The sequence below is a fragment of the Nyctereutes procyonoides genome, unplaced genomic scaffold (genome assembly GCF_905146905.1).
Source record: "Nyctereutes procyonoides isolate TBG_1078 unplaced genomic scaffold, NYPRO_anot_genome, whole genome shotgun sequence".
Taxonomy (NCBI): Eukaryota; Metazoa; Chordata; class Mammalia; order Carnivora; family Canidae; genus Nyctereutes; species Nyctereutes procyonoides.
The window spans coordinates 65829575-65844710 of record NW_026575142.1 but is presented as its reverse complement, the minus strand read 5'-3'; the positions used below and the strand labels follow the sequence as shown (position 1 = coordinate 65844710).

The 15136-nt window shown below is 36.4% G+C and overlaps 1 protein-coding gene across 4 annotated transcripts in view; it reads left to right on the top strand.

Annotated features, from left to right (window-relative positions):
• Positions 1-15136, top strand: part of PHC3 (polyhomeotic homolog 3) — an 80803-nt gene that overhangs the window by 14163 nt on the left and 51504 nt on the right. For all 4 annotated transcript variants that reach the window (XR_008662132.1, XM_055307846.1, XM_055307845.1 and 1 more), the window contains exons 5-6: positions 9562-9720; positions 11697-11795. Coding sequence is in view for 3 of the 4 variants with exons in the window: in XM_055307846.1 (XP_055163821.1) it covers positions 9562-9720; positions 11697-11795 (258 nt within the window). In the remaining variant the exon portion in view is untranslated. The remainder of the gene's footprint in view (positions 1-9561; positions 9721-11696; positions 11796-15136) is intronic.

The following is a 15136-nucleotide window of genomic DNA, read 5'->3' as shown; positions in this document are numbered from 1 at the left end:
ATAAAGGGAATAAGAGTGCCATGTTATGGCTCCCCACATGATCTCCACTGATTCTACAGGGATGGGGTGAGTTTGTGGTGGTAGTCTATTCCTGTGTGGCTAGGATGAAAGTCCTGGGTCTCTACCTCGCCTTCTCTGATGCTTATCCATTGGAGGGATTAGGGGAACTGGGGGTGTGTCATTACAGCCTGGTGTAGGTGGAAACCTTTGCTTGTGTAGGTGGGGCCACAATGTTTTCTGTGTTTGGCTGGAGTAGAGCAGTTGTCTAAAAGTTTTCTATGTTGCTAGGTAGTCCCTTTCTTGCTCCTTTGGCTAGAAAGAGCAGGCTTCTTTTTGGGCTCTTTATTTGTGTTTCTGGGTTGCAGACTTTTTCCGCTGTAAGTTTGGCTTAGCTAAGACAAAAGGAAAACGCAGGGGGCTCACAACCACATGGTTCTGTGGGTTCTGAGGTCACTAGCCAGTCTCCTTTTCTTTACCTTTCAGGATCTTCCTATGCTTATTTTATATGTAACATTCAGGGATTTTAGTTGTATTTAGGGTAAGGAATAGGGAAAAGTACATCTATTCCATCTTTCTGGATACAGAATTCCTGTCATTTAACTTACTTTTAAAGAAATTATATCTATATATCTGCCTGATTATTTAGGAAGAAAATCTGTAATATACAACAAATCGTTAAATGGTGGTTATCTTTGAGGAAGTAAATTAAAGAGCTTTATTTTGTTAATTTTTATATTGCCTAAATAAAACACAAATATACTCTTGTTGTCTAAGGGACAGGCATTACCAATGTGTAGAGTAAAAAGGACATCTCTTTTTCAGTAATCTCTTTGCCATGAAAAAAGTTTTGTGTGAAGCTTTCCTATTTTATTACTCTGTGTTTCTATACATAAATGTAAGTAGATAGGCCTGTGGCTAATTTTATTTGTTTTAATGCAAGTGAAGTGCCATCATTCTCTAGATACTTTTGCTTCATTCGGCATTTTCAGCTGGAAAGGATTATGTAGCTGAAATTGCAATCATAAGTCTCTAAATGACTCAAGAGCCGTTTGTATCTCATTCCCTTTCTCTTTCTTTGTTATTTTTTGGTTGCAGAATCTACATTAATCCCAGATGTTTTGACTTTAATTCACTGTACTATTTAGTCTAAAAGGGAAAAATCTTGTTTATGATAGCTTTCTAGTTATGGTACTAGACAGAATGAGCTTTTGAAGCCTGGTTAGTTTCATGATTTTTTTTTTATTCATACATTCACTCATTCATACAACAAATATTTATTGAACATTTAATATGTGCCAAAAGCCTTTAGGTACTGGGAACACAGCAACACAACAGACAGACTCTCTGTTATAGTGGAGGTAGGGATAGACAGATGGTAAACTGGTATATAATATGTCAGATGGTAAATGCTATACAGAAGAATAAAGCAAGAAAAGGGAATGGGATGAGGGAATTTGCTATTTTAACTACGATGGTCAGGGAAGACATTGCTAATAAAGGGTAAGGGAAGCAAACATGCTCAAGGAACAGAAAGGAGGGCATTGTGGCTGCAGTAGAATGAGAGAATGAGAATATGTTTAGAGATGACATTAGAGAGGTAATTGTAATTTAATCATGAGGAGATTATAAACTCTTATTTGAGTTGGGAAGCTATTAGAGAGCTATTTCAGTAGGGAAGCCACATGATCTCAGGTTTTAACTTAGTGACAGTGTTAGATTGTAGAGGGCAAAGATAGAAGCAGAGAGACCAGTTAAATAGTTCTTGTAGTAATCCAAGAGAGATTGGTGACTTGCTCCATGATGGTGACAGTAGATGTGGTGAAAAGTGGTTGGCCAGATTCTAGATACTTTTTTCCACCAGTATTTTATTTTAGAAATTTGCATATGTTTTAAAAGTAGAGCTAATAGGATATGCTGATGGATTGAATAAAAGATGTGAGGAAAAGTGAAGAGTCAAGGATATTTGTAGTATTTGGCCTGAACATCTAGAAGGACCTGACAAAACAAGGTGTTAGAGAAGAAAATCAGGAGTTCGGTTTTGGACATTGAGTTTGTGGTGGATGTTGAATAAACATTGGATACGTGAGTTTGGAGTTCATGTGGAGGTCTGGTGATTAGTGATGTCTTGTGCATCTCATTGAAAATTCAAGTCACAAAAAAGAGTACATGATGATTTTACTACCAATTCTGGGTTATAGAAGATTGGTAGCTTGGAAGAGGTGAGGGCCATGGGTTCTAATCTTCATTGTCTGACTGGTGGCATGACTTAGGGCAAGTCAGTTAGCCTCCTTAGTCATTTATACCTCAGTTTTCTTCTGTGTAAAATTAAATTGTCTAATTATATGTTTTTATTACTGTTTTCATCCAGATAACCCTGGGTCAATCTCAAACAGAAGGTTCAGTAAAAGGGTGTTACATACTGAATTGCATCTCCCCAAAGTTTGTGTGTTGAAGCCCTAACCCCCATGTGACTGTATTAGAAATTTTGCTATTGCAAGTAAGCCTGCATTGGATATGCTGTTGTAATTCTTTGTATACATATCTAGTTATTTGCTTTTTAAAAATTTCTTAGTAGTACACTTACTGGGCCAATGAGATGGTTTTTAGATCAAGAACTCTAAAAATGTTTACTTTTCTCTAAAAATGTCTAAGATCAATCACATATCAAATGAACCCATTTAAAGTTTTTTTTTTTTTTTTTTTTTTTTTTTTCTGAGAGAAGAGTACTTGCTTATAACCAGTCATTCTCAGTGGTCTATTGCTAATGTCCTCATCCTCTTACCTAGTTTAGGAGGTACTTTAATCAAGCATTTAAAAAAATGTAATTTCAAATGATTAAATTTAGAACTTTATTCCAAAAGTTGATATTACATTAAAATAAAACTGGCGTGAGTATTTGTATGGTCATGAGCAGCTTTACTGCATTCTTGTAAAGTACTCCGATCTTACAGAAAAATTGAGAAAGTGTTAAGTCCTTGTCAGCCATCTTTCAGTTCTCTTCAGTCCTCTGACTCCTCAGTTTGCTGGATATCCCTCCATATCTTTACCTATGCATTATGGACATATATAGCATAGAGAAATGTGTGTTAACACTCATTTTTTTATATATATACTGTAAACAGTATTCTGCATTTTGGTTTTTTGCACCTGACAGACTTGAGATCTATGTTAGCACACACAGCTCAGTCTCGCTCACTTAAGCTGTTGCATAATGTTGCACAGCATGGATGCACTTTATTTTATGTAACCAGCCCTATTGCTGAACATTTTAAGTTACTTCCAATATTTTAATTGTTTCAGCTTTGCAACTTTTTTTAAGACATCAAAGTCTGAAAGCCAATGGGAGATTATGAGGTTTCTTATTTGTTTTGCTGTTGTGTTTATAGCCTGTATAGCAAATAGTAGAAATAATGGTTTTCTATAATTAATAAGATTTACATTTTATTTCATATTGTTATTGAAAGTGTGTAGTCTCTTAAATGAAATCCTTCATGGGTAGATATTATTATTTGAAATTTTAATATAAAATTTTACACTTTTAGATATTTGAATTACGTATAAATCCCCACTGAATGATGAGGCAAGAAAATGCATACACTGCTTTAAAGTGGTAAAAACAAAACAATGTACTAAACATAAAAAAAAAAAAAAAAAAAAAGGAAATAGCGGGATGCCTGGGTGGCTCAGCAGTTGAGTGTATGCCTTTGGCTCAGGGCGTGATCCCAGGATCTGGGATAGAGTTCTGCATCCAGCTCCCTGCAGGGAGCCTGCTTTTCCCTCTGCCTATGTCTCTGCTTCTCTTTCTGTGTGTCTCTTATGAATAAATAAATAAAATCTTTATGTTATAAAATCTTTATTTTTTTTAAAATATTTTATTTATTTATTTATTCATGAGAGACATAGAGAGGCAGGCAGAGACACAGGTATAGGGAGAAGCAGGCTCCACGCAGGAAGCCCGACATGGGACTCGATCCTGGGTCTCCAGGATCCCACCTTGGGCCGAATGCAGCGCTAAACCGCTAAGCCACTGGGGCTGCCTAAATAAAATCTTAAAAAAAAAAAAAAAAAAAAGGAAACACATTTCCTCTCGGATTCTTTTTTTTTTTTTTTTAAGATTTTATTTATTCATGAGAGGCTCAGAGAAAGAGGTAGAGACATAGCAGAGGGAGAAGTGGCTCTACGCGGGGAGCCTCTGTGATTCCTAATACTTACACAGAAGAGACAAAAAATAGGAAGGAAAAAAGAAAAGAAAAAAAGAAAGAAAGAGAAAGAAAAAGAAAGAAAGAAAGAAAGAAGAAAGAGAAAAAAAGAAAAAGAATGAATACACCTTATCCCAAATTTTACCCCTAGCAGGCATTATTCACCTTTGCATTTTGGTAGCTGTTCTTCCAGAGTGGTGTGTGTGTATGCCTATATATCTATATCAAATTTAATCATATCAGTTGTATAAGTATGCATTATTGTGTGTATATACAATGTATTTGTTTTTCTGTGTTTTTCACATGATACCTACATTTGCATGAACACATTTTTCTGTAATTATGTAAATGGGATTATACAGTATATGTTATTCTGTAGTTTTTTTCATTCAGAAATAGGTCATAAAGATATTTTCATGTCACTGAATAATACAGGTATACATTATCCTTTTAATATCTCTATGCTGTGCTTCTGTAGGTATTCCTGATTGATCAGTCAGATGGCAGCAGTGGTTCTCAGATGGGCTTTGGCTTTAGGGAGTACTCTGGGCCAGAAACCCTTTGTAACCTCGCTTTGGAGGGACACCAAGATGTGGTTGTGAGTTGAATGGCTTTTTTTGGTAGACGTGGTTTTCTCTGGTGACTCTTGAAATTAGTGCTTCCAGTTGGGGAGAAAGCTCCTAGTAATAAGAGTTCCTTTTTTTTTTTTTTAAATTATTTATTTATGATAGTCATACAGAGAGAGAGAGAGGCAGAGACAAGGCAGAGACATAGGCAGAGGGAGAAGCAGGCTCCATGCACCGGGAGCCTGACGTGGGATTCGATCCCGGGTCTCCAGGATCGCGCCCTGGGCCAAAGGAAGGCACCAAACTGCTGTGCCACCCAGGGATCCCGTAATAAGAGTTCCTTTATGGAGTATGGGGCTTGAGGTATGAGGTGGCAAGATTGGCTATGAAGTGAAAAGGAATTAGCAATGTTGGGATGGAATTGATAGAGAATATAATGCAAACAGTTAAGGGCACTGGTTCAGGCTGTAGAGTAAAGCAGAAAATAGAATAGAGGAGAGCCTTATCAGTTGTGGAAAGGAAGAGAAGTCTTTTTTTAGGTAGGCCAGTTGTGGAGATGGACTTCTTGCAGAGATATAAATGCCATCATTCATGGGTTAAGCATTTGTGAGTAGACACTGCCTGAAATGTTACTTCCTATATGGAACTTAAAAATAAACTTGGTAATGGTTTTTTGATCTCACAACCTAGACAAAATGGGATGCAGGTGGTTAGGAAGTTACTATTTCGGTTTCTTCCTTTTTTTTCTTTTTTAAGAAAAAAGCATTCTGTTTGTACCTTGTGTGCTGCTTCCTTAAAGAGCACTCTCAAAAGCAAAAAAAAAAAAAAAAAAAAAGAGCCTCTCAGGCATTTTATCTACCAGCTAGTCATTTTTTAAAAAGACTTTTATTGTATTTCTGTTTAAAGACTGTGTGGTCTGTCCTTACTAGAGTTCCTTCCTTTTTCCCCTCCCTCCTCCCTTCTGTCTGTCCCTTCCTTTCTTCCTTCCTTCCACTGACTAAAAGAAAGTGCTGTGGCACTATTATTGGAGAGTGACCCAAATTCATAAGCTATCAGGGTGTAGGAAACCATTCTGAATGCCAAAATACATGAGTCTGAAAACCTGGGTCCAGTTTTATTCTGCTAAGATTTAATCTTTGCAGCTAGGCTTTATCTAAAATGTTCATTTGTAGAGGTGTAGGCAAATAGTAAGTTTTTGGGGGAGGCTTACTAATAATTTATTATATAGCATATCAAAAATAGAGTTGAACTAATGTCACCACATTGTCTCTGTGTTTTTACTCTGTTAGGGACTATGCCAATTTTTTTTTTCCTCATAAACACTTTGTGATGAGCTTATATATCACATTAAAACTATGAAGTATGTCTTAAAATAACACGGCATTCATTAACCTAGTAAACTTATTGAATGAAAGTACTTTTGCAGATACTGGATATTTGAAGATGAGTATTCCATGATCTCTACTGTTATAGAAATTATTGTTTAGAAGAGTGAGATACGGGACACCAGGGTGGCTCAGTGATTGGGCGGCTGTCTTCAGCTCAGTTCATGATCCTGGGATCTGAGATCAAGTCCCGCATCGGGCTCCTGCGAAGAGCCTGCTTCTCCCTCTGCCTACGTCTCTGCCTCTCTCTCTCTCTCTCTCTCTCTGTGTGTGTGTGTGTGTGTGTGTGTCTCTCATGAATAAATAAGTCAAAAAAAAAAAAGAAGAAGAAAGGTGAGCTGGGGGTATATGAATGATAACAAGCAAAAAAGGAAGGGAAATAGTTCTGTGAGATGTAGGGATACCTGAAAAAGCTTATTATAGTAGATGATTTTTGAGAGAGGGTTGTTCACTACATAGGTGCAGATGGGATAGAGTGTGGGAGTAGAGGGATGCTCAGACCAGTCCAGAGCATTTGTTACTAGGGCCACAGATGTCTGGGACATTTTGATATTTTGAATAGCTTCATATTACTAATGTGAAGGGTATGTATGGAGGAGTGGGAGGAGATGATGCTAGAGAGGTAATCAGGGGAGGTCGAACATTATCCAGATTTTTAAATGGTTAATTAATTAAATCAGGGGAAGATTATCTAACATGTAGGAGGAAACAGGATTTCAGGCCGGGAGATCAGTTTGCAACTGTTAAAGTAATCTAGCTGGAAGTGCCATGGGCCCAGACTCTCAAACTAAGTGTTTAGAAAACACTTAGAAGAAAATAAAGGTGTATAAGTAAGTGTGACTGATTTTGTATATGTGTGGTAAAGGAGAAGGAAGAATCAGGATGACTTCCAGATAATTTGTTTTGTAGGATTTTAGAAGATGCCAGTGACCATTCGAGGAGAAGCTGGTTTAAGAAGGAATAATTCTGAGTTTGGTGTTTGAACATGTTGAATTTGAGTTGATGAGATAATTCAGAAAGATGTGTACTGTAGGTGTTTGGATCTGGAGCTCAGGATGAGTTTATAATTAAGGATTCAGAGTCATCAGGTTTGAGTTTTTTGAAACTATGAGTGTGGATGTGATAATCTAGGTGTTCAAGAAGAAAAGTGTTGAAGGTGGGCTAGAAAGAAGAGCTGGTAAAGAAGATTGAAAGGGACCGATCTGAAAAGATCCATTGAATTTGTCAGATGGAAGGCATTGATAATTATTGCTAATGGGCTCAGCGGTGTGCTAGGAGTAAAAACCATATTGCAAAATAATTCTACATATTCATTGCCTTTATGCACTGAATTATAGATTTAAGTACAATGTATTTTATTAAAATTAAAAATACTTGAAAGATACGGATAAGTTTAAAGAATTAACCAACTTTTGTGGACCTACTATACAGTTTTTAAAAACTTTTAAATTTTTAAATAATTATGGACTCATTAGGAGGTTATGCAAAATCACCATAGAGAGGTCCTCCAAGCACTTGTTCAGTTTAACAAATATCTTGTTTAGTTTAACAAATGTCCTGGACTGGTTTAAATGCTAGTGTTTTGGGATGGGTTATGAAATCGCAGGTAGTTTAAATTTGGATTTTCTATTCCTCACATGGCACAAGACTGGCATTTTTTTTTAAATTTTTAAAAGATTTTATTTATTTATTCATGAGAGACACAGAGAGAGAAAGAGGCAGAGACACAGGCAGAGGGAGAAGCAGGCTCTATGCAGGGAGCCTGACGTGGGACTTGATCTGGGGACTCCAGGATCACACCCTGGACCAAAGGCAGGCGCTCAGCCGCTGAGCCACCCAGGTGTCCCGAGCCTGGCATTTTGATTCTCATAGACTTTCTCCTTCCATCACTGGCAGGGCAGATGACAAGCTTTCTTGCTGGTTTTTAGGGGATATGAGTGGAACTTTTTCTGTTCCCTTCTTACATACTGAGCACCACTTTTGAAGACTTTGGCTCAAAACAGGGGTTTTACCTCCAGCTCTTGCCTGAAATAGGCTCAAAATCAGGTCTTCTGTCTCTAGAGCATTGTCCCCTGAGACTATTGTGGTGCTTGGTGTCAGCTAAAATTTCTTCCTTTCTGGAACCTGGGGATTTCCCTGCCCCCCCCCTTTTTTTATACAAGTTCAGTTGCATTCTAGTATTTCATGTTGATTTGGTATTTCAGGGAGTATTTTTGGGCACATGGATGTTTTAGTCCAGAGTAACCTTGTTGCTTGAATCAAAAGTCTGTTTTTTTTTTTTAATTCTATTTATTCATGAGCGACACAGAGGGAGGCAGAGACATAGGCACAAGGAGAAGTAGGCTCCATGCGGGAGAACCTGATGCAGAACTCGATCCCAGGACTCCAGGGATCACGACCTGAGCCAAAGGCAGACACTCAAACACTGAGCCACCCAGGCGCCCAAATCAAAAGTCTAATTAACTATTTTATAACGTCTTATTTCTTAATTTTATTCTTTACTTTGTCCACAAAAAGTATTTGATGTCAGGTTATATTACTCTTGTTAAAATATTTATTTTTAAAATGGGTAACACATAAAAATAAAAAAAAAACCCCACAAAACCTAAATCGAGAAATGAAACACAAAAAAAGAAGAAATGAGGACACCGTATGCATATGGTGTGAAATTGGAAAGATAAAAAAAGGGTATATGTGTCTCCCTTTGCCCTCTTCCCTACCTGCCTCAGCCAGTTTGCCTTCACAGATAACAACACCACTTATCAGGTTCTTACGTGTCCTAGAGATAGACTGTGCACTATTTTCTTTTTTTGTAACAGTAGTTTTAACTTTAAAATAGTGCTTATAAATTAACTTTGTAACCAGTATTTAGGATTTTTCCATCTGTTTGACAAGTAGCAATTGTATTTTCTTCTTTGAGAGCTTTTGAGGGAGAACATTATACTAATTATATGTTACATGTATGTTTATATATATGTGAATGAATTGTCTGTGTTCTAATTTTTGTTCACTGGAGAAACCCCCATAATATGACAGAATCTGACAAAATAGTATAAACTGTTGATTCGGATGTTTTAACATAGTATGTGGAATATTAAAATAATGGAACATTAACCCTAATTTTTGGGAGGTAGTGGAAATGATATTTTAAGATACTGGAGTCTTATCAAATGAAACATCTTGAGGATATCCTTAAACATCATCCTAAGTACTAATCAGTACGTACAATTGTTTGCATATGTGCAAATAATTGCCCAAAGAAGTGAGGGAGGCTCTGTCAAAGATGAAGCCCTCTCTTTAGGTTCCTTAGCCATAGTTTGTACCATTGATTGCCTAACTGCAGCTTGGTGAAAATCACTGGCATGGAAGCAAGAAATGGAAGCCTATGACCTAATATGTTTTCTTCCTTAGATCAACCTCTCCACTTCTCCTACACCTGCACAGTTAATAAGCCGTTCCCAGGCTTCCAGTTCTACCAGCGGCAGTATTACCCAACAGACTATGTTACTAGGGAGTACCTCCCCTACCCTAACGGCAAGCCAAGCTCAAATGTATCTCCGAGCTCAAATGGTAAGATATGAGCTACCAAATTTTTTCAGTGTTTAAGGGCTTGAGAGAGATGAAAATGTTTCTTGATTTGATGCAATAAGAGGCATTTTTAATATTTAAGAAATGTTTAACAAATTTTTTTGTATGTGTATGCTTAGCTCTTATACATTTATGTCATGAAAAATTCTACTTTTAATTGGTAGGCCTTCTTGGTGTATCAAATAGCAACATTGGGAAACAGATTCTGTAACATGGAGTGACTATTTTTTATCAAATTTTACTGATTTCAAACCTTCACATCTTAACATCTCTGAAACCGAGATGCGTTTATAATTGATGGCATCTTACAGTTATAATTGATACTTGCAGTGATATATATATCTTTGACATCTTAAATTTGATGAAGTAGTTAGCAATGTTAAAAATTTGGTGGTTAACTGTAAGTTAGAATTTATACTGTGGGATCTTCTTAAATCTGGATTGGAGTTCTTAGTAATTTACCAGGTGATTTTTAGCTTTGGTTATTCCCATTTCAAAATCTGCAAGGTATTTGTGTTCTTATGTTCACTTTGATCTCTTGTTAACATAGGAACGTTAATTCTTAAGGCTGTTCTATATTAGAGTATCTACTGATTTCCTAATTTAACTGTTGAGCTTCTTTAAGGAATTGGTTGGCATTTACTTTGATGTCTTTACATGTAGCTAAGAGCTTTGGCCTAGTATATATTTACTTATATTCTTTTTTGTCCAATGAGCTGAATATGTATCTGGATCCCTTGTTCTCCACTAAAATTACAAAGAAAGTTTTCCATCGTATTTCTAACAGGAAACAGTGACATGACCCACCTTTTATTTACAGATTATTCAGTAGACATTACCATATTTCTAGTTTTTTCCCCCAGGAGATCTTATTTAATTAATAATATGCTTTAAAATTAGGCTGAATCATTTGAAATGACCACTTTTGACTTCTTTATAAAACTTGCAGTCTCATATGTGCAAGCTAAATAGAACAAACATCTTCTCTTTAGATTTAGTGCTTTCAGCTGTTTGTTCTGGCAGTTACCTTCTTGTGAAAGTTATACTTTGTTTAATTCAGTTAAATTTAGTACTATAAAGAACTGAAACTTAAAAGATTCATTAATCAGTAATTTTAATTTAAATAGGAACGGTTTGAGGAACTGAATAACTCATAATGCAATTTTGAAATAAGAGTATTTACACATTGTCATAATTTACTTAATTGGATTGGATAATCTCTGAGTGGATTGTGTTGTCTTTTTAAACTAATGGCATTCTGTTTCAATACTGAAAAATAACATTTGAAGAGATGGTGATAAATCGAGTATATCATTTTTTATTTATTTGATGCGAAGCTTTTTTGCAGACTGTTTTGTTGTTGCATTTTGACATGTGGCATTTACATTTAGAATTAATATTTCTTTATGAATAGTTTTAAAATCAAGAGCAACCTAGGTTTGTACTATAGATCCCATGTAGTTGAGTGAAATAGTGTGTAGTATGTGGCATAGTTATATTTTGTGGTAAAGATGAAAAGACTTTTGTGTTTCTTTTCAGGTTTGTCACTGAAATTTGTATTCAAGAGTAGTGAATATGGTTGTCTATCAAAAATAACTTCCAGTTTTGGAATCCTACCATAGTAGTTTCGAGCTGGGAAAAGCTTAAGTATAACAATAGCTTATTTGGGGCAAAATTTGGTATGAGAATTTCATATTACTTAAATACATTTTCTTTTTTGAGCACTGATTTATTTTGCTACTCATCAGAATCATGAGCTGTTTCAAAATGTTTATACTTTTTTTTGAGTTCTCTATTAGAAACTTTTCTTTGTCACGTAAAACCTTTTTGCTTAGGAGACAGTCCTAAATTGCATTGTCTTTCTGTCACAAATTTCAGTCTCTCTTGCCTGCTATACATTGTGTGTGGGACATGTTCTTTTGTCTTAGGGTATTTTTTTGGTTTTTCTGTCTGTACAGCTGATTTTCACACCCGCTACCACTGTGGCTGCTGTACAGTCTGACATTCCTGTTGTCTCGTCGTCATCGTCATCTTCCTGTCAGTCTGCAGCTACTCAGGTGAGCTTGTCTGCTTCATAATGTGGTACTTGAGGTCTGGATCTTCAGTTTAAAGATAAACATACATTGTGTTTAAGTTACTGATGCTTTCAGTGCTCTTTGCCATACGTTTCAGATTGGAATTTAATAAAATACATGAGAACTTTGAGAAGGTTTTTTTGGTTACGTAGAAATTATATCACCATTAAGCACATTCAGTGCTCTTTGCCATACATTTCAGATTGGAATTTTATAAAATGCCATGAGAACTTCAAGAAGGTTTTTTGGTTATCTAGAAATTATATCACCAATAAGCAATACATTTAAATTATTTGACATTAGTGAAAGCAATGAGTTTTTGCTATAACATTGTATGTTTAGTTTTATTATAAAGCAGGCTTATTGTTCTTATTATGTGAGTTGTATTCTTTTGTGTAGATAGATTCCTTTACAAGCAGTTGTGTAATCACTAAGTCAAGATAGATTTTAAGTTTAAAAATGAATTGCGAAAATTTTTAACTTGAAAAATTGAATAGAATATTATTTTGTTTGGTATTATGAAAGGAACCTTAATTTTTTCCTCACACCATTCACAAAAATGAGCCACAAGTAGAATATAGACTTAAAGGTGTAAAAGCCTAAACTATAAAATCTCTAGAAGAAAACTTAAGGAAAAAAAAAAAAAAAAAGAAGAAAACTTAAGGATTATTTTTATAGCTCTAGGGTAGGCAAATCTTTCTTGGGACACAAAAAGCAGTAACCATAAAAGAAAATCATAACAAATCAGAATTTATCAAAATTAAAATCTTCAAAAAACACTGTTAGAAAAGTGAAGCATCAAGCCACAGACTGAAGGAAAATATTCATAACACATATATCTGACAAAAGACTTGTATCCAGAATATACAAAGTAATACTTAGTAAGATCATGAGCAGTTCAGCTAAAAATGGGCTAAGGATTTAACATTTCACAAAGGTAGATGGACAAAAGGCCAATAAGTGTATGAAAAAAAATGTTCAGCATCATTAATCTTTATAGAAATTAAAATCAAAACCACAATGAATATCATGGCACGCTCACTAGAATGGCTGAAATGAAGGAGACTCATAATACCACCTGTTGGTGAGAACTTAGAGCAACCATAATTTCGTGATATTGCTGATGAGAGTGTGAAATGGTGCAACAACTTTGGAAAACAGTTTGTCAGTTCCTTACAAAGTTAAACATATACTTAACATGTGACCTAGCCATTCTGCTTATAGTTGTTTACTCTGAGAGGTTTGGAAACCTATATCCATATAAAGACATGTAAATGAATGTTTGTTGCAGTTCTTTTCATAATGGCCCCAAACTGGGAACAACCAATGTCCTTTAATTGGTGAATGGATAAACAAACTGTGGAATATTACTCAAAAATAAAAAGACACACTCCTGATGCATCTCAGAAACATAATAACAAAAGAAGGCAGATACCAGAGAGTACCTACCCTGTGATTTTTTTTTACTTTTTAAAGATTTATTTATATACTTGAGAGAGAGCATGAGTGAGAGGGGCAGTGGGAGAGAGAATCCCAAGCTGACTTCACGTTGAGCGTGGAGCCCGAAGCTGGCCTAGATCTCACAACCCTGAGATTATGACCTTTGTGGAAACTGAGTTGGGTGCTCAGCTAACTGCACCACCGAGGCTCCCCTGCTGTAATTCCTTTTATATGAAATTCCAGAACAGGCACAGCTAGTTTTTCTCCCTATAGGGAGAAAAATTGGATTGGTGGTACCTGGGACAGAAGATGGGAGAGACTGACAGGGGACGGGCATGGGTGAACTTATATAGTGATGGAAATGTTTCATAATTTCATTAAGGTGGTGGTAACATCCTGTTTACATATATCAAAACTCATTGAACTGGTCCATTCATCTTTTTATATGTAAGTTACACCTCAGTAAAGTTGATTAAAGTGAATTAAATTGAATAAATTTTATTTTTTTAAATTTTATTTTTTTAAGATTTTATTTTCTTAAGTAATCTCTACACCCAGTGTGGGGCTCAAACTCACAATCAAGAGTCACACACTCTACTGAGATCAAGAATCACACACTCTACTGAGTTAGCCAGGCACCCTGAATAAATTTTAAATTAAAATAATTGAGTAGAAGGAGTGCCTGGGTGGTACAATCAGTTAAGTATCTGCAGGTTGGTTTTGGCTGGGTGGTGATCTCAGGGGTCCTGAGATCGAGCCCTGTGTTGGGCTCTGAGCTCAGTGAGGAGTCTGCTTGAGATTCTCTGTCTCCCACTGCTCTTCCCCCACTCTCTTGCTTTTATGTGTGTGTGTGTGTGTGCACACATGCATGTGCTCTCTAATAAATGAATACATCTTTTTTTTTTTTAAGATTTTAATTATTTATTCATGAGAGACACAGAAAGAGAAAGAGAGAGAGAGGCAGAGACCCAGGCAGAGGGAGAAGCAGGCTCCATGCAAGGAGCCCGATGTGGGACTTGATTCCGGATCCTGGGATCATGCCCTGAGCCAAAGGCAGATGCTTAGTAGCTGAGCCACCCAGGTGTCCCAACATCTTTGAAAAATAATTGAAAAATAGAACAGTATCTGATACTTAGCACTTACTAGATGTTAGTTGTTGATATTATTACCTATGATGAGCCTCCATTTTTCTTTTTTTAAAGTAAGCTCTTCCCCAGTGTGGGGCTTGAACTCATGATCCTGAGATTGAGTCTGCATGCTCTACCAACTGAGCCAGCCAGGCACCCCAAGCTTCAGTTTCTTTTTTCTTTTTTCTTTTTTAACATTTTTTAAAAGATTTATTTATTCATTCATTCAGAGGAGAGAGAGAGAGAGAGAGGCAGAGACACAGGCAGAGAGAAGTAGGCTCCATGCAGGGAGCCTGACGCGGGACTTGATCCCAGGTTTCCCGGATCACACCCCGGGCTGCAGGTGGCGCTAAGCCACTGCGCCACTGGGTCTGCCCCCTTTTTTTCTTTTAACATTTTAAAGTCTTTATTAAGAAGTATAATATACATCCAGAACATATTTAAGTGTTCAGTAATCTTACCAGAATATGGGTATATCCCAAGCACCCAGATCAGGAAGGAGAACCTTACTGTGACCCAGAGAAGCCTCCCTGATGCCGTTTTGGTCCTGCCATTACTGTCCCTCAAGGATAACACTATCCTGGTGTGTGTTCGTTTTGCCTGTTTTTAAACTGCATTTAAATGAAATTTTATTGGGTATAATATTGTGTCTGGCTTCTCAAATCTCAGTTTCTTCACCATGAGCTAGAATAGCTCATAGTTGTGATAAGGAATAAATGAGACAATATTCAAAGTAATTAGTGTAGTGCCTGGCAC